The 24,144-nt window shown below is 39.8% G+C and overlaps 1 protein-coding gene and 1 pseudogene across 3 annotated transcripts in view; both read left to right on the plus strand.

Annotated features, from left to right (window-relative positions):
• Window positions 1-260: 260 nt before the first annotated feature.
• On the plus strand, window positions 261-1,195 carry LOC148044980 (uncharacterized; annotated as a pseudogene).
• A 581-nt stretch (window positions 1,196-1,776) lies between these two features.
• The window catches only part of LOC106544141 (uncharacterized), a 78,860-nt gene continuing 56,492 nt past the window's right edge, over window positions 1,777-24,144 (plus strand). The window contains exons 1-4 of one of the 3 annotated variants that reach the window (XM_087717899.1): window positions 1,777-2,551; window positions 14,712-14,790; window positions 16,883-17,373; window positions 21,253-21,606. In XM_087717899.1, the coding sequence (XP_087574025.1) occupies window positions 2,483-2,551; window positions 14,712-14,790; window positions 16,883-17,373; window positions 21,253-21,423 (810 nt within the window). In that variant the 5' untranslated portion in view covers window positions 1,777-2,482 and the 3' untranslated portion in view covers window positions 21,424-21,606. Of the gene's footprint in view, window positions 2,552-14,711; window positions 14,791-16,882; window positions 17,374-21,252; window positions 21,607-24,144 lie in introns of those variants that run through there. The other 2 variants (XM_014060318.2, XM_014060317.2) reach the window with 2 other exon arrangements.

The following is a 24,144-nucleotide window of genomic DNA, read 5'->3' on the forward strand; positions in this document are numbered from 1 at the left end:
AGTCTGGATGGAAATGACTACTACAGATATATGGGAATCCTTCCAGCTGACAAAATCAAGCACACTGAAGTCAATAAAAAGGTTAGAAGTGAAAAGAAAGTGAAGATCTAAAAGTCCAAGCCCAGTGGAGGAAATACCATCAAGGCAATAAACACATGGGCAATTCCAGTCATTAGATACACAGCTGGAATAGTGGATTGAACTTAAGCAGAACTAAAAGGTCTGGATAGGAAGACCAGGAAATTAATGACAAATGAATCATGCCCTTCATCCTCGTAACAACATTGACAGATTCTACTTACCAAGGAAAGTAAGTCTGTGTGGAATGTTGCAAGTACATCAGATGATTGAAGAAGAAAAAGGCACTGGAAGTATATCTGAAGGACAGTGAAGAAGAGACACTGAAGCTAGTAGACCAGGAGTATTGGAGAGATCAAACTGGCTTACATGAAAGACCAAAAAAGACAAATTATTGCATGGCTAGTACATATAAATAGCAGGCAAAACAGATAATAACAAGACCTGGCAATGTCTAAGAGCAGGAAAGTCGAAGAAAAAGATAGAGAGACTAATTCTGGCTGCACAACATCAAGCCACCAGGAACAATGCATATACAAAGCCACACTTGTGAAGACAGCAACAAACAGCAAGTGCCAGCTCTGCAAAGTGGACCACCTAGTTAGCTGTTGCAGAACATCAGGTACTGGTTACAAACAATGGCACAACAAAATGTCAACAATGGTGCATTGGAATATCTGCAAGAAATAGCATTTGCCTGAAAGCAAGAACTGGTGGAATCATAAAATACCAAAAAGTAATTGAAAATGAAGAAGCTGGTGTGTTTTGGAACTTCAGAATTCAAACATACAGACAGCTGCCACATATCACTCCAGATTTAACAAATGTTGATAAGAAAGGAAAAAAAAATGTCTGGATAGCGGATGTGACAATACCTGGACACAGCAGAATAAAAGAGAAAGAACTGGAGAAGATAGCAAAATGCAAAGACTTGGAAATAGAATGACTTTGGCAAAAGAAAGCAAAGGTAATACCAACAGTTATAGGAGCTTTGAGTGCAATCCCAAAACAATTGGAGCCACACTTGAATTTGATTGGCATTGACAAATTCACTATCAGTCAATTGCAAAAGGCAACTTTACTCGGAACAGCTTACAATTTGGGAATATACATTTAATACCATCAGAAATCCAGATCTGCCTACTCCAAAGTCCTTTGGAAGGATTCATTAAGTGTATAAAAATGCCAAATCCAATCCAAACATCTGGCTGACTGCAGGATGAACCATCACAATTTCTGGGAATTATAATCCAACAAAATAATGCTGCTTTTGAAGTGTATATATAGCTATAAATTCTCTCTTTTTCTAGAATACAATATTCTCCCTTTTTAAATCTCCCATATTATGAATTAATACAACGGAGTAATGAGAAATGAGAGAGTTTAAAGTCCTCAATTGGAGGATATAAAGAGGATGGTGATTAAAGTCTTTATTTTTTTAAAAAAATGCTAAACGACGCAACACCTTTGTAAAGGGAGAAACCCGAGAACGTTACAGAAGGAAGGACAAAACCCTGTTAAGGTTTCAATTCTGCATCGCGGGGCTTAATTTCCAAGGGGGTGTTGGGGGGGAGGGGAGGAGATACGCGTTGAACGCGAAGGAGATGCAGGACATCCTTCCTTTCCCCTCCAGATCGGCGGGGCGGGGGGGAGAGGAAACGGCGATACCTGCTCGGTTCTTCTTTTGGTTTCCCTTTAAATGGAAACCCGGCCCCCTGAAATTGACATAGTCCGCCTTGGCTGTCCAATCGGCGTCTGCCGGTCTTCGGGTCCTGTTTGTTACAAGTTTCATATAGCAAGAACGCCGAGAAGAGAGAGAGAGAGAGAGAGAGAGAGAGAGAGAGAGAGAGAGAGGCGGCCGTAGGCGCGCGAGGAGAGCGTGGAAAAGGGAAAGGAGACGGGAAGAATTGCGCGCGGGAGCGACCGGCAATGTGCAGGAAAGGAAGAGGAAAGGCATATAGTTAGACCATGAGCAGAGCTCCGGGCCTTAGTTTCCAAAGCTTTCTCATCTCCTCTTTAACTCTTTCGGCATCTAATGCCCTCCTGCCTCTTGGAATAGAAACCCTGTTATCTGCTGTCGGGGTTGCTACCTTGGCGTCCTTCGCTGCAGCTCGGAAAAGCAAGGCAATCGCCCTCTGAAAAAGAAAATAAAACTAAACCCATTAGTTGTTTCGACGGAGCAGACGGGGGAGGAAGTTGTGCGTTAGCAACCAGATCCGGGATGTTATAGGGGTGCAAAAAGAAAAAAAGAAGAAGAAGAAAGGCGCACACGATCGTATTTCTCGGCAGATCATATGCCACCCGAGCCACAAGTTGGGTGTACCTGCAGTTGCTCGGCGCCGACTGTACGCTCTTTCGATGCGAGTGCGGGCTTAACTCTTCCCTGGCTCCTTGGATTTGTACCATGCTCAAGATCCTCACGAAGAAGCTCAGGAATCAAAGTTTGAATGAGATTCAGCCTTTCCAGCTGAAGGTAAGAAGAATAAAATACAACATGTAAAAAAATCTCCCAGAAAGTTCTCTTAAGTGGAACTTGGCAATAGCTAAGAAGCCAGTAGGCATCATTTATAATCGGGGTGCTATATCCCCGGGCACCCTGCTCGCTGGGAGAGTTGAAGAAAGGAGAGCAGGTCTGCAGGCGAAGAAATAAGCCTGCTAACTTTGAACATCAACTTGTCCCTGGCCGATAGATACGGTTGTGATAAAAGGCCGACAGCCTGGAATACAAAGCCTTAGATCAGTGCTCACGGTTGTAAATCCCCCCTCCTGCTTTTTTTTAAGGCTGTTACCTGTTTCCCAGGAATATGTTCATATTGTTGCTTATGAAACCCATCGGTGTGGGAGAAGTTGGGAAATCTCCTTGTACTAGATGCTGTTGAAAATCGAGCTGTGTTCTGCAAAACTAACGTGTTCCAAATACTGAGAAGCATCATCCTGAATGCTAAGACTAGCTTCTGTCTAAATGTACTACTAACGGTTGAATTGCACAGCTCCTAAGCCTCACCTAAGGATTGAACTCATGAAATCAGCACAGCACTGTAGATTGACTGCAGGCTGTGGGACCCTTTTCTTACTGCTGAATGTTTGCTTTTGCATATAAAATGGAACTGGATCTGAATCCAGCTTCTTGCATTTTATCCTTTATAGATTTTAAAGCAAAGGCAGTGACTTTTTCCTGCAGCTTGAATCCCCCTCTGCATTCTGAATGCCCCTTCTCTATCTCTTTCACCCCTGAAATGAAATATAAATTTTAAATAGGCTCAAATGCATATCCAAACTATTTAGTGAAGCTCTTTCTGATATCATTAGAGCTTAAAATCATGATTATTAACACACCACACAGACACACACACACACACACAGTAACAGTTGATCTATTTAAGATTCTATTACTGAGAAGGCTCTTTGAACTATAAATCTAGTAAGGGTTTGCAGTGCATTAAATATCTGCAATATATCAAGATTTAGTTTTAAAGTGTGCTGTGCTTCAAGAACTAACTTTTTTGCAAACTTGCCATTGATTCTTTTTAAATTAACAACCTACTTTTAATTTAGAGGAGAATCCCATGCACAAGGAAGACACCTAATATTTTAAGGTCTTGGTTTTTGCCTCTTTTCCCTCCACCACCTTTTCACTTTCAAGTGATTCAAGTTGCAGAAATACAGTACATCCAGTTTGCCACTGATTGTATTTTGCAGTTAACACTACTGGGTTTTTGGAACATCTGCAAAATTAGATATGTAAAATTTTGCAATACAAACCCCCCCCCCCAGCAATCAAAATTAATGAGGTGCCCACTTGATACAGATACATGCTTAGACATGCATTTGTATGAGCAAAATGGCTCCTTGCTTTCAAATGCTTTTACCTATCCAGCTGTATAATAATTTTACTCATTCAATTTGCTGTATACTGTACATATTTTTTGCTTCAATCTTGGCTGTATTTTGAATTCATTAATAATGGCTTGAGGTTTTGAAAGTTTTGTGTAGAAAACATTCTGTTTGAATGATCTAGTAGTCCATGGAGGCAGTGATGGTGATCTCAAAAGGTTCCATATGCAGGAATGGGGATCTTTAGCACTAGCTTCTTGGTAGAATTGTCACCAATTTAGGGGGGCACAGAATGGCTAGAGCCCTGTTTTTAATTTTTACAACACAAGATTTTAAAATAAGGCAATATCTTTGAGTCAGCCAGGGGGATGGCTGACACTTTTGCCTCCAATGAGACCAAGAATTATTTGGGTAGGAGCAGAGGTGGCATTCAGCAGGTTCTGACCAGTTCTGGAGAACCGGTAGGAGAAATCTTAAGTAGTTTGGAGAACCAGTAAATATCACCTCTGACTGGCCCCACCCCCATCTATTCTCTGCCTCCCGAGTCCCAGTTGATTGGGAGGAAATGGGGATTTTGCAGTAACCTTCCCCTGGAGTGGGGTGGGAATGGAGATTTTATATTATCTTTCCCCTGCCATGCCCACCAAGCCATGCTCACAGAACTGGTAGTAAAGTTTTTTGAACCCCACTACTGGGTAGTCTATTCACAGCAAAACTTACATTTTGATTTTGTGTTCCAGGATGTCTATCCCACCTTCCATGTGGGAAACATGTACTGTAACTAATTTTGTAAAAGCCAACAATTAAACTCTTGAAAAGCTAAGCAGATTTGGGCCTGGTTAGTATTTGAATGGGAGAAAGGTTGCAACCTTCCAAAAGAAGGCAGTGACAAACCACTGCTGTGTTATTGCCAATACAACTATAAAGAAGTATCCATGAAGTAGAGCTTAACTTGAAGAAGGAAACTTTTGTAAATTGCTCTATAAATATTAAATATTTGTTATAGAACATGTTTGACATCCCCCCCCCCAATATGGAACTGTCACTCCCTTAATTTCCTCAAGGCAACATATCCTGCATACTAGTGGACACGTGCCAAGATATATGAGCTCCTGTCTGACTTGGCAGGGCAAAGAGGGCAGAAGGCCAACCTGTTTCTTCAGCTCTTGAGTCTGATGGGCATGGAACAGTATTTCTTTATGTTGTGAATTTCAACAAGTAACAACCAATCAACCATTGTACGAATGAACAAACAAGAAAGGAATTTAAAGTCAACCCTGCATTGGCCATGTGACAACAGAATAATTATCTGAACAGCTATTTCTTGTCTTCAAAATGTTGTTTCTGAGAACCTCTGAAAAGCCTAGATGTGATGTAAGCCTGGAAGACGATACTTTCAGGCTTACTTCAGGAGACTTTTGCCATTTACTCTGTAATTAAGCAGAATGCATTTGATTTTCTGTGTCAAAATGGTGACAGATTGTTATTTAACTTATCATTGTTCTATGTTGGCTGCTGGTGAAGGGAGAAGGCACGTGTAAGTAGCCTTATGAGTCAAAATAACCTACTTAACATCTAGTATTGTGCATACTGATGGGAAGTTCTGCTCTTGGTTGCTCTGGCTCAGTCAACGAAGTGTTTTGGGATGTTTTTGCTATAAGCTGTGACCTTTCCCATTATTAATAGCAGAGTGTTTCCCCATCTCTCCAATTCCCATTCTGTTGAGTAATCTTTCCTGTGCAGTGACTACTTTTGCAGCCTTCATTTTGTTTCATTTGCTGAGTTAAAGATAATTGGAACTGATTGTAGGAATAGAATATTAAGGTTTTTTATTTTACCCGAGTTTCTTGATCTTTTTGTTGAATTTGAGGCATGTTTTTCATTCAACTGATGAAAGTCTTGATCTCTTGGATTCCCTCATCTACTGTGTTGATCAGGTTTTTATTTGAAGGTCTACTATCCACTTTTTACTAGAATGGTGCTTTCATGACATAATGCTATAATGTCACTACAGAATGAACAAACCCCAATCAATAGATTACTCCCATGGAGATTATTGCTGCGTGAATCAATACTCCACCATCATAAAATCTGTAGGTGAACCAGGTTTCTGATTCCCTGAAAAGAGTAAGAAGGAAGTTGATCGGTGGATGAAAACGTGTATAGGTTGACCTGTCAAATTTTAAGTTACCACATAGCATGCTTGCTATGCTGGAAAAAAAATAGGAGTTGTATTCTTCTGTTACAAAGGCTTTAGCAGTGGCTAGCATTGCTTGGAAGTTGTGTTGAGGTTTATTATCTACAGTTTCTATCTGTAGAAGACAATGGAAGATTATTGAAGTGGAGATGTTACCAATTACTTGGTTTGCAGCATATTAAGAGAGAGGGACTGCTGGCAAAAGAACTTGTTTAGCCAAAATGTTCACTCAGCAGGAAGAACTAATGCTGTTGATAATTGCATAAAAGGAAGAAAGAAAAAGAAAAGGATCTGAAAACTCAGAAATTAATTCTGTTGTAAGAATTCTTTATGTTTATTGTGAGACAAATATGTTTTGAATGCTTATTAATACTATTGAAGTTTATTTTTAATGGTCTCTAATTTATTAGCAGTTTAGCTCCCATGCTATTTAATCCAGTCCTATCATACTGTTGCAAATTATGAGCAAATTATTACTATTGTAATTAAAGTTTTTAATAAAATTATTAAAAATAACACCATTGTGCAGTCACATCAAATATAAGTACATAAATAAATCATGGCCTTTGTGTGATGAAGTTATTATACAAGCTTTAATATTTGCCTCTCAGTCACCTGTCCCAGAGACACCTGGCTATGAGCTACATCTTCAGTTCTTGAACTTTGTGGAAATAGATTTTGAAATTAGCCATCATTCTTTTAACTCAACTCATTTCAATGTGTAGGGCCGCCCATCTCAAATGCATGATTATGGTCAGCTAAAAATATTTAAAAGCAATATAAAAAGCATGTAACAAAATTATACACAATATAGCAGCCAAGAAAAGCCAATAACAATAATTAACAATCAAGATATGGGCTAAGCCATACATCTGGGCCCCCAGGATTGACAACAAAACCAGATTTTCAAGGCCGTATCCTATCAACAAGTAATCTGATTTTTTTCCCCAAGGTATGGGGAATGTAACTATTCTCTAACTATCCATGTAACTATTCTCTAGTCCTTTATTTCATTGTACTATTTTAAAAAGAGGTATAATAAGCAATATCTTCATGGCATAAATATCATGGTTTCAATATGGATGAAATTGATAGCTGCTAAGGTTGCTTGTAGCTTTCGTAAGGCTGCAGCATAGACATAATGGACTGTATGATGATTAGATTATTTTTGTCTATAGGAATTTACAAATAATATGGAATATGTGATTGGCTATTTGGGGGTTTTCATATTGTGCAAACCCAAGCCTCTTGGATTAATTTAGTAAGCCATAGTTCTGTTTATTAAGGGATACAGTGTATGTGAAGTTCTAGGTTCCAAAATCAAGGTTTTCTGTAAACCATTGAGGTGCATATAATTTGTAATTAAAGATATAAAATAAATAAAAAGTTCTTCAAAGGGCAGAGGCACATCATGGGATTTTTTTTACTTGTTCCCAGATTATTTATAATTAAGAGTCAGCATTGCAGTGTCCAAGTTTCCTGTTTACCCCAAATTATTTATTACAGTTGAAACAAAAAGGAGCTTTCATTTGGGGTGCAGGTGTGAAAGTGGTCAGTTTTCTGTATAGTTTGTTTAGGAGCCAGGATGCTGGAATAGATAAGATTTTGGTCTGATCTGGCCCAGATCCTCTTACATGTTCATACCCTTAACAGTGGCTACATTAATGTAATGGGACATTTGCTTGCACATAAATAAAAAATAAACCAATTCCTTATTCATAGGTTTCATTGTAAATAAGAGTGGTAGTTTTCTTGAGCTTTGCTTGCAAATTTGGGAGGAAGAGTCAATGGTAAAAGTGTCTTAAACATTTTGACTTTTTCCTTTTCTCCTGGTTTCGTTATCGTATGCTTGGATGGTTTCGTTATCGTATGCTTGGATGGTATTGCATTCAAGGAAATGTAAGTAAATTTGCTGTCTTGAGTGGGAGCAAAAATGCTTGAAGGAATGAGAAAGACTGCTAGAGTTGTATTCCTGAATTATTGGGTTTAAAGATACAGCTACTGTATAAAGAATTGTATGCATACTCCTTATTTAAAATTGCAAGTTTTTCAAAAAACATTTTTAGTCTCTTAAGATACCATGCTTCCAGATGTTTTCGTCTTAGCTCATTGGAGTTGCTGGCATGGCTGTTGGTAAAAGATAGATAGATAGATAGATAGATAGATAGATAGATAGATAGATAGATAGATAGATAGATGATAGATAGATATGGATATGGACACACATACACACACACACACACGCACACAACCTGCCCTCATATGTATTACGTAAAAGACATCACAAGAAAAAAATGTGAAGAGAAGAGGAAAATGGAAGACACCAGTTTTTAAAAGTTATGGAAGCTAAAGTTGAAAATGTTTAGGAAGAGGTGTGTCATAGTGGTGAGTTCCTGAGAAAAAGAAATAGTTTTGATGAAATGGGTCCACTGAGTGTGAGAAATATAGTATCTTTGCTAATCCTTTCTGTGGTATGCCTATTTTTAACTGTTATGGCTTTTTGAAAGATTTGGGGAACTAGAATTTGGTAAAGACCATGGGACCTCTCAAATCTCTTCCAATAATTGAAATATCCCAGTCTCTTGTTGCTACTGGTTTTATCTTTGGAGGAATACTTGCTCCTTTTCTGCTTATATCATTTAATGAGTTGGAGTGAGATTGAATCTTCTCAATAAGATGGGGATAGCATCCATGTATGAATTAACACCGTCCACTCTCTGATTGGACTGAGTCTGATTAATAATTAATTAGTACCCCTTTATAACCCGCCTGCACCAGATCCACTCCAGCTTTTTGACTCAGTCCACTCTGAGGACAACTAGGTTATCCAAAATTATTCCTGTCATCGAATTTTATATTCACGGAGATCATCACTCACATTGACAGCTATTTCAAAAATTTAGTGAGTAAAGCTGGTTTTTGCAGCTATATCCTCACTTGCAGTCAAGGCTCCCAGGTGGCCATGTTGGGCACTCTTGTCTAGGCCTGTCAGACTCTTGCTGCCAAAAAAAAGAACTTTGCTGTCAAGTGTCTATCTTGGGAGGAGCCTGCTATCTGCCCGTTGGGTTGTGACTGACCCCAGGGGCCTGGATCATGCTGCGCAATGGCAACACGCGCTCCGAGCCTTCCCTCTCTGGCTCGCAGCTTCCTGGGGCTCCTTGGATCGCATTTGCATGCCCACCAGTGTCCTAGGTGAGGGGATCGGCTCTAAGCCTTCTGCGAGCCTCACTGCGCTCCCACCCTATCTTCAGCTGATTTTGCCGCCAAAGGAGCAGCGTGACTAGCGCATATGCGCACTGAGTTCTGCTTGTTTTCCTTACCTCCCTGAGGCCAGGACACAGCTGAGGAGTGAAGAAATGGTAACGCCTTCCTTTCTGGGCAAGAAGGAGCAAATCGAAGAGTGGAGGCAGCCATTTAGCCTCCCGCCTAAACCAACAAACTTTAAAAAAGGCTGCGAGTGCCATTTTGGGCGCTCTGTCAGGTGCGCCCACCATTTTGAGCAGCATTTGTGGCCATGTATGACAGCAGCATCCCAGGGCCTTTCTCTGACGAACGCAGAGAAGGGCATGATCTAGCTACCAGGCCGGCAGATATTTTGCCTCCCCCTTCTTAGGCACAGCCCTTGGCATCTCAACCTAGTGAGGGGGCCCAGAGCCACAGCAAGGCCCACAAAACCAATAAAACCAGAAAGACAAAGAAGTATTTGAAGGCGGTGGCTAAGATAAAACACATCAGCTGAGACGAGCAACACCATTTTCCTTCAGTGCTTCATGACCAACCAGGCCCCAGGTCAGGTATCGGAGGCCCTTCTCTTCTAATAAGGTGGGGATAGCATCTGGCCGCACCCTACAAGTGGGACTGGTCCTCCTGATGGGTCTATGGCCGTTGGTCTCTCGATTAATGGATCTTGATCTGACTTGGAGACAGTTGTTTTTGGTTGTCTTTGTTCAGTAAAGAGTGTTTATACTGTTTGGATAACACTTGAGTCTGTGATTGTCTTGTTCCTCACTGAAAAGCTGGGGTGGATCCGGTGCAGGCGAGTTATAAAGGGGTACTAATTAATTATTAATCAGACTCAGTCCAATCAGAGAGCAGATGGTGTTAACCCATACATGGATGCTATCCCCACCTTATTAGAAGAGGCATATCAGGCAAGTACCAACACTCTTTCTGTGCCAATGAGGAGAAGTATGACAATAGAAAACCACCTCACAAAACCACCCATATAGAATTGAGGATATAATGGATTCTTAGCTCCTGGATGCTCTTTAAGATGTCACGAAGTTCACTTTCTTTAGTGAGAACAACATAAAGCAATGAAGTTGTAAATATATGTTTAAAAGTTATCTGTATGAAATTCCAGAGCTGGAGAATTTTAGTATATAAAAGATTATAGTATCTTTTTGGAGAAGGTAAAGATGTAAATTATGGCTTCAAGGCAATAAATATTTGTGTTTTTAGAAAAAAATGTTAAATTCACAGTTGCAATAAATGCATGAATTACCCACAAAATGTGGAAATTGATAAGTACTAGGGCAAACTAAAAGTAGAAAGCTGGATAGTGTCATTTTTACCAATCCAGAAAATGTAGGCACAATTCTTTGAAGTATCTGGATGGGAGCCCCATATCTCTGGTGAGGAGAAAGAAGGAGAACTAGTATAGTGTCCTTGCCTGATATCCAGACAACTTTTAATTTTCTATAATTAAATTTAACATGTTGAACAGTTTTGTAACATTGACATTCTTGTATACAACATCATGTGCTTTCTACAGTTTTCTACAATTAATATACTTTTTAGCAGCTGTTAAACTAAGCAGAAACTGTAATGTAAACAGAATATGGAACTGGAAAGCATAAATCTTTGTCTTTTTGTTTCTGAGCTAAAGAGCATTTATTAAAATATTTTTCTCAGCATCTTGAAAAAAGATGATATGTGAATTTCAATTAAATATTTTACATATCTGTGGTTTTTATGTTCTTTTCCCTATCTCCCATCAGGATTATTACACAGTGAGTTAAAAACCCTCTCTACTTCTTTATATTATAAACCTTAGGAAAGCTGAAGCGTCCAAAGCTGCTACTAATTCTTGTGTAAGATTTGCAGCTTTTGTGAGCCATAGATGAACTGTGTAGCCCTGAAGTAGTAATTATTCTTTGAAACATATTAATATTGTTGCTAATATACTTCGTAGCATTTCTGTTGATAATTGTGATATAGGTAAAGGGTCCCATGTACCATCTAATCATTTCACTCTTAGCATGCTTCCAGATTTGTTTAGGCAGATAACATTAAAAAAAATACAAATAGCATAAAATATCAATATGTAGAGTAGCAATCAAGGTAAAACCAATTACCACAAATCAACAACTTCATGGTTCTCCATGAAGTTAGTGCAACACCACACGTACTATAGTTAGTTTCATAAAATGGAAAAGTAGCGGCTGAAGGAAGACAAAAAACAAATCTGAAGGATCTTGGATCAGGGCTTCTATAAAAACTTACCTCGTGATAGTAAGAACAGCAAATGTCACTATTTCTCGGCTCTCACTGTGTTCACAGAGTGCCTTTCGGCAGCACTGTGTGTAAGATCATCCTTCAGAAGGAAGACTCACTTCTGAGGCAGGGTGAAAGAATTTGTCAAGCACTTGACAGATAAAATTGCTCAAATTTGTTCTTAGTTGGAATCCCAAGTGTGGAACAGGTCCATTAGAGATGCTCAGGGAGTGGACTAACCTAGTTACCCAGTTAATTTCATTGGATCCCAACTGTGTGGACAATTTCCATCCAGTTTCCCAGCTCCCCTCTTTAAGGAAGATGGTGGAAAAAGTGGTTGCACCTCAGTTTTAGAGTGTTCTGGATCACTTTCAGGTGGGTTTTAGGTCTGGTTATGGGACAGAGCATTGGTCACACTTTTAGATGATGTATGGTGGGAGTAGAATGGGGTAATGTATCTATCTTTGCTCTTCTTGACCTCTCAGCAGCTTTTGATTCCATTGACCCTTTGGGCCATCTATGAGAACTGGGGCTGGATGGTGCAATCTTATGCTGGTTCAGCTCCTTTGTTCAAGTCCGGTCCCAATCAGCATCGATAGAGAGTGAGAGGCAAGCCCATGGCAGCTCCTTTGTGGCATGCTTCAGGGTTTGGGGCTCCTTTTAAACATACACATAAAACTGGGATCATCTAATATCATGGGATGAGATATCACCTGAGATGGGTTGCAAATCCCAGTGCTACCGGTTTGCTCGTGCATGTGCACAATGCTTCTGCACATGCACAAAAGTATGTGAGTGGGCAGAGCCTCCCAACGCCGCCGCCACTACCAGTTTGCCCGATCCGGGCTGAACTGGGAGCAACCCACCACTGGGTATCATCAATATGCTGATGATGCCCAACTTTAAATCTCCATCCCCAGTTATACAAATGATGCTGTAACTGCCCTCTTGCAGTGTCTGGAGGCTGTAAGGGATGGGGGACAACAAGCTGAACCCTGGTAAGACAAAGTGGCTGTGGATTCAAGGGGTCTCTGAGAATTGATCCGCTGGAGAAATCTGGATTTGGTTGCACTACCCAGACAGACCCAGTGGTTAATTTAGGGATTCGCCTAGACTTGTGACTTCTGCTGAAACAACAAGTAGCAACCATAGCTAGGAAAGCCTTTGCACAACTTCATGTTGTGCACCAGTTGTGCCATTTCCTGGTTTGTGCGGCCCTGTGCACAGTCACTCATGCTCTGGTTATCTCTGAATATACTTGAAGAGTATTCAGAAGTTGCAGCTGGTGCAGTGCACAGTGGAGGGGACAGTTCTGTAGGCCCTTGGATGGAACATGTGACACTGCTGTTATACAAACTTCTCTGACTGCCAATTTGCTTTGGGTTCCAATTAAGGCTGTTGGTCATTATCTTTAAAGCCCTTTATGGCATGGGTCCAAGCCTATCTGAGTAACTGCCTTTCCCTGATGGGACTAACATGCTCTACCTGTTCCAGCAGAAAGGGCCTAGTTCGGATCCTATCATCCAAATAATTTCAGTTGGGAGGTCCAGGAGAAGAGCCTTTTCTGATGTGGCTGCTCCCACCCTCTGGAATATTATCCTGGCATAGGGAAATTTAACGCCCACACAACTGGCCTTCTGGAACAGCCTGAGAACTTGGCTGTGCTGCAGTAAACCAGGAGTGACTGATGGTGTAGCGATGATACTCACTCCAAGGCCTCCTATCATTTTGGTTTTTAACTTCTCTATTCAATTTTTCTAATTTAAATGGTATTTTAGTACTTTTTAACTACAGTATTTATTATATTGTAAGCTGCCCAGAGTCACTGTAGGAGTAAGATGGGTGCCATAGAAATTTAATCGATAAAAATAAATTTAGATTATTAGCAAAGCCATTGCATAGTAACCATTTGTTTTTTGACAGGGGAAGAGAGCATTAAATTGTAACAAAGAGCAGAAAACTTGGCCAAATGGAACTATTTCTGAAGATGTTTCAAATTACTGATCTGTTGATCAGTTGTTTTCAATACTAATGAGATTTTTTTAAATGGTTATGTTTTTGACATCCCAAACTGGATTTCAAAGAATAGCAATGTTGATAGGAAGCATCCAATGCACACTGTGGCAAAAAAGCTAAGAAAAGAAGGGATAGATGAACAATGTAAATTTCTTTTGGAAATTCTTGAAAGAAATATGCATATAATATAGCAAAGATACCATCCATCAGTTTTCTCTAGGTTGCAGTTGGCCAGATATATTAGATGATACTCTTCCTCAGTTATCACGGCTGTCAAGGAGCTGCAAAGTTGGGGACGCTGCACTGAGATGCACCAATTAGCTAGCTTTCAGATTTTGTGGATGGATTTGTATGTGTGTTTGTGGTGTACAGTATATAAATATACTTTGCAAGTTTAACATTTCAGGTAGCATTCAATTAAATACAATACAATGCCAAAAACGTCAGAGCAGTTTATTACAAAAAAATCCAAATTATAGTAAATTAGAATGCCTGAGCGAATAAGAATACTTGTGCTTGGTGATAAACAGGTTCATTTCCAGGTGAACTGCTTTAGGGAGATTAGTCCACAGACGTGTCACTGCAGCTAAGAGTCCTTCAGTTAAATTGCATACCTCTGATAAGGAAACATGTAGAAGAATTTTACCTAATGTGAATTGTATTGTTTATATACAGATTTTATTGATATCTGTGGAGGCAGCAGGAGATGAAAGTGTTGGTTTTCATGTTAGGAATGCAAAATTGAATGCATTATTTGCAGATTATTTTAAGAGTGGGTCAACTCTGGACCTCTCAAACTAATATGTGATTTGGGAGTCACTGGATTTCTCCACAATTGGCAATGGGGCTCTCCTTCTGGAAAATAAAATAATTTTGAAATGCATCCTAAGTAGAAAATGAGAAGTTGAAAAATACTTGCTGAAATAAGCATGTCTGTTAAGATTTTTTTTCTTGTAAAATTGAGATTAATTTGGGTATAAAATAGAATATGCATTCATAAAGAAATGCTTATGAAAATTAAACAGGAGACTAGAATTTGCCCATTGCCCATTTCATGTTGAATGATTTTTAAATATGCATTTTCTCCTAGATTTCCTACACACCAAGTGATGAGGAAGACAGTGATGATTCTGAGGGAGAGAACCAGGAACTTGCTCAGATTGACAGAGGTAAAGCATTCCAGTATTTAGGAAACCTACTAAGAATGTTAGTGTTAAACTTGCATTGTTATTTCCAGCCATTATAATTTCCGGGATTTCGACTGCAAATTCTGTCAACCTTTGTTATAATTTATGTAATCCCATCCCATATGGCTAATTTCATCTTCTCTGAAAGTAAGAATTTCCTGTCTAGCAATCTTCTCAAATTTGATGGCTTCCAGATCTTGTTGAAGTCCTATTAACTCTGGCCAGCATGAGTGATGGTCAAGATTAATGCTGTGACCTCTTGGGTCATTCTTTCAGAGAGATTTCCTGACCAGATTCCTCAATGCCTTTAGCAATGACAGACCTTCTAATGTTCTGCCTGCTCTGGAAAAGTTAGGATACCTTCAGAGATGTATCTGCCTTGAAAATAGCCCACGTTGAATAGTATATTCAAACATCAACACATCATTTTAATGACATTTTGTATTATATCATAAACTGTTTTATGATAATTTTATGTCATAAAATATCTTACAAAATTTGCCAAATTTTAATTCCATGGGAGTTATGGATTCTGGATTTTGGATACATTTGGTTAGCCCATTTGAGGTATCTTGGTACAAAAAGTTTTGTCCCTATGGGTACACTGTTTTGCCCAGTTAAAGATTACAGGAATCAGAGTTTTATTAGTGTATAGATTGCAGGACAATTTCACAGGAACTCTATGCTACTACAAATCTGGAGAAACATAAAACTTAACCCCTTTTCTTAAAAGATTTATTTGTATCTGTTATCCATGCTTCTTTTATAGAGTGATGTACAAGGGCAGGCTGCTTGATTTTATTCTTGGAACAACAAAGTTAAATTGGGGTAATAGATGATGATGGGAGCAATAATAGCCAGTAAGCTTTATGAGTGGTTGGAAATTCTGCTGTGGATCTTGCTCCAAATCTGAGAAACTCTGTGGCCCTGTTAGGATTTGGCCACTTTTATATGCCTTGTTTTGAGGTCCATTTGCTGGTGAGCCTCTTCATGTGAGGCAGTGCTGATAGCTGTAGGAGAGTTTAGCCAAAATTGCTCTCTTTCATTCTACCAAAAGCAAATTCTGTTATGTTAGTGTACTTTCCATTTGTGATAGAGTAACCTGAAATACAACCATTTACAGAATTTGCACATCATGTTAAGTCATGTTTGTATGAACAGGTTATATAGATTAAATTTAAATTGGTTGGGTTCATGTGTGGGTGCTTCAACACTGGAGGCTTTCAAAGAGATACCATATATCTAAAATGGCATAAAGTCTCCTGCTTGAGCAGGGAGTTGGACTAAATGACCTCAAAGGTCCCTTCCAACTCTGTTATTCTATGTTTTAGGTTCTAACTATGCGTTACAAGTCATATTTGTTTGTTTCACCCAAATTATTAAGTCTAAATCATGTTAATACATTTTATATTGGCACTACATGTTGCCCAAATGAAGATGGATTGGATGGTTGTCCTTTCTTTTTCTTTTTTTGATAAGATACTAAAGTAATATAAGATTTTGGCTGCCATGAACACGTAGACTGGTCAGAATGTAAAGGAGCACTTTGTCAATAGGTACATGTGGAACATGGGTTCTGAACTGTACAGAGCTACTACTCGAGTACTCAAAAGTAGACTCTGCTTCTTACTTACTTACTTCCAGCACATAGAAATGTAGCCTTTTTAAAATTAAATTTCACTCATACTGTGGTGATGACTTTACACCACCAGCTTTTTTCTATTTATCTTCAATGTGTATTGTTCCCATCTCCTCCTGACAAACTAATCTTGGTTCCCCCTCTGTACAGAGTTCTATTTCCAAGGAACTTCAGATGTTTGTAGCTGATTGGGTCTTGGTGGGCCCTAGATAATAGTGTCTTTTGCTGTGTGAGTGTGCCAGCTCTTATTAAATAAAAGGACATTCACTTTCCTGATGATTCCAGAGGTGCTCAGCTTTCCTGCCTGCTTCTTCCAGTATCTGGGATGAAGGACTTATTTGACAGAAGGAGTGGGGGAATGGAACTAGTGGTTTTTAATCACTATGTAAGGCTGCATTAAGATCTTCTCTATCACTGTTTTAAATATTTTCCCAGAGAGAAGACGGAATGGCACCTTGACTCCCTTGGCAACCAATCAACAGCAAAATCAAGAAAATCAGTGCTGCAAAGTCCGGGGCCATTTTCCTTCTGGGCTGGACCACCATAGTTCTGAAGAGGAGTTGGAATGTATCACCCGTGAATTTGCTGCTGAGAAACGGAAGTGGTCTCAGGTCAGCAAGCTTGGCTGCTGCAGTGACAGCTGTAATACCTCCTCCAGTGATGAGGAAGTAAAGACCTTGTGTGGCAAATCCTTCCGGCCAGTGGTCGAAGCTGTGGAGGGTTTGCGTGCCAGTCCTAGCCCAGTGCTCTTCAGTGCCTCACCTCCTAAGAGACTGCAGTCCTTGGTACGGACCACATCATCCCGGCCTATAATTTTTACAAGCATCGGAGGCAGCTTTGAGCAAGGGATGCCGTGTAAACGACACCGACAGGGCTATGGTGACAAAGTCGGGAGGCCCAGTCTCGATCTGGAAAAAATGCAGCAAGTAAGGCAGTGTTGCATCAAATGATACTCATATTTAGTCATATACATGATAGACCTTGGAAAGTTGTGTTAGAAAATGACTATCAAACTTGTTTAGACTTTTCAAAGTCTTTTATCTTTAACCTTGGTAGGCTAATAGTGTTTGGCTTTTTATTCCGTTGGATTTTGAATATTTTCATTCCGCTTGATCTTTGCCCCTCTTGTACCTGCTTTCTGTTCTCAGAATTATTTGTTATTGGAGCGGTTTCCATCTGCCTCTATTTTCATTAGAAACTAGGGCACAATTTCTTGCTTTTGACTGTATATCATAGTGGCTTAAGAGCAGTTCTCATTTCTGCTTCAAAAATGAGAACATAACACTGGAGTAAAAGCTTTATTTCTACCCAATCCTTTTATTTCTAGAAAGTCTAACATTGCAAGGTAAATGGTAAATAACAAGAAATGATATGGATGACCTCTCTGTCTCCTGGAGACAGTGGCTGGATTTCACTTTTGGTTTTGGCTTAAAATGATATGTGAATCCAGCCAGTATGGGTTGCTCAACAAACCATAGTTTAAACAAATAGAGCTTTATGATTTTACGTGGGATAAGGCAGATTCCTGTGCTATTCTGCCACTGACTCTATTCTTTATTTCAATCTTTTTCTTCTTTAGAACACTTCATATTCTATACCTCTTACGTGTCATCAGCTGAGGCCATTGTCCTGCTGTAATGAGTTGGAAGAAGCAGCTGCCCCTTCTGCTTGTCATGCTAGGCTGCTTGTACTTTTGCAGAGGGGTGTTTGCGTCAGTATGTGTGTTTCTTTGCATTTGGCTGCCTTCCCATCTTTTCATTTCATTTCTTTTCTTCTTTTTTTTAAAATAATTGGGCTGAAATGGCTTGGCTTGTGTTTCAAGGCACCAAGTACATCTACAGTGAATTGAATAGTCTCCCTTGCAGCCCTTCAATAGTCCTTGGACAATGTCCTAATTACACCCTGGACCTGCTGCCAGCCATATGCATTTTAACGAGGGCTTTGTGATTGTGTCCCAGAAAGAACAGGGTCATGTCTGGCCTTTGGCAAGGGTGCAGCCTCTTCTTTTCATGGTACCCATTCAGAAGTATTGTCAGGCACAAGGCAGATGGGGTGCCTGTGTGTGGTAGGCAAAGTGTTTTGGTTGCTCAAGGTGCCAGCAGTCAGAAAGAGAGCAGAGAGCGAACCAGCTGCAGCCATTATAGATGGATAGAAGATTGCAGTTAGATACTGTAACCCATCACACATAATTTAGAATAGTTTCATCTGTCAAAAATGAAGCTATTAGAATCCTGGATTTTCTTGGAGTGGTTTCTAGGAACAAATTCCAGAAATCCATCAGAGGCCCCACTGAGCACTCAAAGTGGCTCTTAAGAGTTTATGGTTGTTGATGTCGCTCTCTAGAGCAAGTAGGTGAAGAAGAACCAAAAGCAAATACTTGATGGCCCTTTAATGGATAGCTGCAATTCTGCTCGGACCCCGCTCCCCAAATAAACATAAATCAGCTGGATCTTCTTATAAGCATGGGCCGGAGGTTTGCTCTTGAAAATCTGGACTTTTCACAGTAAGCAAAATGGTTGCATTGAATGCCAAAGCAGAAAGACCTGCTGAACTCTCAATGCTTTCCTTTGGATGAACAAGTCCTGCTAACTGAACTCAAATCATGCACATTGACTGAAGTAGTACTAAAGTAATGGGAAATAATACAGAGAGGGTCAGCATGAATTCATGTTTTGTAGAAACACTTAGAGTGGCAGTTCAGCTCTTTCTCAAGCCTTTTTTTTAACCATGAGTGCTTGGTGTTCCTTTGGAGAATGAAAAGGAGCAATGAAATAGCATATTCTGGAGAAAAGCAGAGACAAAAGCGTATTTGTGGCTATGAGTTTGACCTATCCACATGCCTTTATTGGGAGGGAATCATGTATTCTATTTTCCTGAGGATTGGGTTTTGCAGCCCTTTCCTTAGAAATTTGTTCAACGAAGGAAAGAACTCCTTGACACAATTGCACTGCTCAGCTTCTCTTATTTCAAATTTACATTGAGAAATCTACATGAAATCATAAACTTTTCAGAAGACTCCATTGGACATCATCTAAATAAATCAATGGGGAGGCTGTTCAAGGTTTGTAAAGGAATTTATAAAAGCTGATTTTGAAACAATATTCGCATTTATTGGTATAATATGGATTGCCTAGTTGAGCTTCAGCTTGTTAAAAGGTCAAGTCTTTTTAGATATTGAATACCAAAACCAAAATGTTGCCTAATCTGGATATAAAAATCTTGTGAGATTTGGTCATTTTGTAAGATTTCAGACCATTCAGTTTATTTGTTTTTAAATTTGGGGGTTCTATCAATACTGGAGGCTTAAAATGTTGAGTTTTCAGAATAGAGAAATGAAACATGGTTGTTGGATTAGAATGATGTTTCCCAACCTTGGCTGGGAAACAAGCATGCTGGCTGGGGAACACTAGGAGATGAAGTCCAGACATCTTAAAATTGCTGAATTTGAAAAGTACATCTTTAGACTATAAGAAGCTATCTGCTTCCAATTATTTGCTTGTCTAACTCAATGAGGAAAGGATCTTGCTCACTTCCTGTTAACTGATGCTAAATGAGAATGCCCTAGATCAGGGATGTTAAACTCACGTCATCACAGCGGCATCACATGACTATCACGACTTCCCCCCCCCTTCACTAAACTGGGCGTGACCAGCGTGTGTCATATCCGGGTGCAAGTTTGACAGCCCTACCCTGGATTGGTTTTTTGCTTGTATACATCTTCTTTGCTTGAGCTGTATAGAGCCTTGTACATTGCACCTTTTATACCATTGTACAGATACATCCTAATTTATCTTGTATGCTCTCTCCTCCTCTCACTTCCAGTTCGTTTGTGGTTCTGTCCCCAAAACTATAATGAGATCATTCAGTGGACTGTCCCTTTTACAGACTGCAGACACTGGCTTGTTTCTTAATCTCCCCTGTTGGATTCTGTCTCCTGAGATGCAAGGCCATAAGATTTGAGCAGGGGATAGTATCGTGAAGAAATAATTTCATTCAAGAGCTTGTGCGAGGGGTTGGATCTGTATCATTTTCAAAGGAGGCTGAAGAATCTTGGGTCTAAATGGATGGATAATTTCAGACAAGTTAAGGTTCACTTGTTCCTTTTCTCGCAATCCAAGTCTTTCTCATTAGTTAGTTGTTGCATACGTAAACAGAATTTTAATAGGGGAAATAATTGGGGAATAATAATTGAGGGAAAGGGCTGTTTGTTAAATCCAAATGTTCATTAAATCCAAATTTACATAACGGGTAAATGTATGTAAATTATGCAATTTTATGTATTTATGTATTATATAATTTATGTAAAATTTACTAAAATTATGCCAATTTGCATAAATTGCCAGACCTGATTTGTCAAACAGTAGGCTTTTCTGTTATTTGAGGGAAATGTCCAAAGTCAGGTTTTATGGAAGTTGAAGTGTTATCCAACAGCATTTTGGGGAGGAGTTAGGATATGCTATTGGAAACTGATTATTGTTTACATGACAAATTTCTGAATGTAACCATGATGGACAGTCAGAGAGAGAAAGAGTACAAAGAGCCTATAGTCAGCTTTGCTTAATCTCTGGTACTCTTGTATATGTTTATGAGAAGAAATATTAGAAATATTCCCATTTGCAATTACTGTAGGTCATACAATTGGTTGAGTTTATATCAGATTCTTCTTTGCTTATAAACCAGGCTTGATCTTAGCTGAGATGATATGGGAAGGGGTATGCTGTCAATTTGTTAAAAATGGGGTCTCTAACAATATGTGGTGGGGTGGGCATGAGATAAATTGAGTATTTTTTTTTAAATTCTCACAGCTCTCTCTCCTTTCTTGCTACTTCATCTCATCCTTTTATGACTCAAATGTACGTCCAGCCAACCATCACCAAGCCAGGAACAGAGAGGAGTCCTTCCTGGCAAGAGAAAACGAATGTATCCACCTTCTCAGCTGTCAAAACCGCTTTTGGTTTTATTTCTATAGTTGGTGAAGGAAAGGGCTGTGAACAAAGTGCTGGAGCAAGCAATTAAGCAAGTGCACAGAAGATCATACATAGCCAGACCACACTACTTCTTTGTCCACACAAGTGCTTGTTCAGGTAGAAAGTGAGTGAGAACTGACAGCATCCTGCTTTTCATATGTAAGCCTATAAAACATGTTTCTTCCACCTACATTTATTTGATCACCTTCATGATTGCTGAGTTTGAGAAACCTCTGCCTTAAAAGTTATAGCAGTTATAGCAGTGTTACAGCAGTGTAGTTGTAAATCTGAGACTGAATCCACTAGGATTGTTGGTTAATTTGTTTTAATTGGAATTGACCAGCTCATGGAACTTTTCCCAGAGTTTTCATTCATCGTTTTGATTCTGTGCTCCATAGCCTGGTATGAAATTATTACAGTTGGTCCATTGTTTGGCTGATATCCAAAATAAGAGGTCACATTGTTGCTCCTTGTTGTCCTTACTTCGGCACCCGTGGGGTGCTAAAGTGGTGCTCTAAGTACTTCTGGGGTTGAACAGCCTCCTGCTTGCACTATAATTCAGTCAGGCTGCTACACACTGTGTTTCTTGTTAAGTCATGTAAACAATACAGCCATTCTTCTGGCTGCTTGTATGTCAGTATCTGTAGAAGCCTGGGATAAATTCAGAGTGCTCAGGGGCCTAGCGGAATGTTATTTGCTTCTTGAAACTACAAGGAATATAACTAGACAGTAGGGTATCTTGATAGTTTCAGAAATGATTCTAGGTTGCTTTATGGCATAAATGAATGATTGTGAAGAGGTCTTGTCTTCTCTCCTAATTTTTATAACCATCTAAGCTAGCAGCACTGGAGAATACATTTCCTCCATACAATACAAGCTAATATTTCACTTTCAGGAGACATCCACTTTTCTGAAGGCAACATCAGCCAAGCATTCCTGGGAAATTTCTAGGATTAATGCTTTTATAATGAATTCATACTAGCAATAGCAATAGCAGTTAGACTTATATACCGCTTCATAGGGCTTTCAGCCCTCTGTAAGCAGTTTACAGAGTCAGCATATTGCTCCCAACAACAATCCGGGTCCTCATTTTACCCACCTCGGAAGGATGGAAGGCTGAGTCAACCCTGAGCCGGTGAGATTTGAACAGCCGAATTGCAGAACTGCAGTCAGCTGAAGTAGCCTGCAGTGCTGCATTTAACCACTGCGCCACCTCGGCTCTTTGCAGTGCATGGGATTTATATTGAATGTATGTTCATCTTCCATTCATGGTTTTTTGATAGCAATGGCCTAGGTAACCTGGAATTTGGGAAATTGTACTCTCAACTCACCTAAGAGACACCAGAATGGGAAAAATATACTTTGCTTCTGAAAAATGAAATATAGACAACACCGATATATCCAGACCATCCTTTTTCTATACCTGCTTTTCTCAAGTGGATGTCTTCCAGTTGTACTAGAAGTACAACTGGAAGCCAGTGCAGGCAGTAATTGTCCCAAAACATCTCTATAACACCATACAGATCTGTATTTGGGAAGGACATAAGAGTTATATTTTAATTGGTACCTAATACCTAGATTAGTGATGGCTAACCTTTTTGGTGCCGAGTGCCCAAAGCATGCGCATGCACACGGGAAACCCCAAAAATGCAATGTGAGCGTCCCCCATACATGCACCCACCCACACAAGGGCGTGCACCCTGCACATGCCCTCTGCCACCTTCGCCCATTTTTGGCTTCCAGGTTGGTGCAGGAGGCCTTCCAGGCTCAAAATGGGGCATGGGTATGTGTGCGCATGCATGCACATGAACTCCCAAAATGCAATTCGAGCACCTGCCGCACATGCACCCGCCTCCCCATGCATGCATGTGCATGTCTCCTACATGCACCCCCCTTATGCACAGAGAGACCTGAAGACCAGCTGGCTGGTGAGAGGCGCACGTGCATAAGCAATGGAGGGCTGTGTGTGCCATCTGTGGCACATGTACCATAGGTTTGCCATCATGGACCTAAATGGTTAGAAAAATTAGGAGACAAAATAAGACCCCTTCTCAAGCACTGCACTGATCTCCAAAGCTAAGTATAGTTGAGATTCCATGGGCATTTCTTTAATTTGGAGCGACCTTCAAACTTTAAACATGGTTTTATTTAATATTGACCCATGTTTGATATAGAATTGCAGCCTGTTGCGAATACAGGCATTATATATAGCAACTTATGTACTATACTTTGGGATGTTGTTAAAAATATACTTTGGTCCTGCCAACTCACTCAAGTGCAGTATTTCTTTCGGCTACCAACTTTCTAATGAAAATGAATTTATTTCCAAAAGAGGCCTATAAGATCAAGTGATTAGATCTCTTAAAGTCAAAAAATATCATAAAAGTGTTGTTTGTGGCATTTGTTCAGCTTACTTTGTACTGGAAAACTGATTCTGACTTAATATTTTATAGCAGTGGTTCTCAACCTTCCCAATGCCACGACCCTTTAATACAGTTCTTCATGTTGTGGTGACGCCCAACCATAAAATTGGTGTCTCAGTTCCTAAGACCATCGAAAATATGTATTTTCCAATGGTCTTAGGTGACCCCTGTGAAACGGTCGTTCGACCCCCAAAGAGGTCCCAACCCACAGGTTGAGAACCACTGTTTTATAGGCTAAATTACTTCTTTAGAAGTCCTCAGGTGTTAGGTTTGGAGGGGTATATATTTAATGAATGGACTCATTATT

This window comes from Thamnophis sirtalis, unplaced genomic scaffold, assembly GCF_051295495.1.
Source record: "Thamnophis sirtalis isolate CommonGarterSnake01/CBP01778 unplaced genomic scaffold, rThaSir2_p1.2 scaffold_6, whole genome shotgun sequence".
NCBI lineage: Eukaryota > Metazoa > Chordata > Lepidosauria > Squamata > Natricidae > Thamnophis > Thamnophis sirtalis.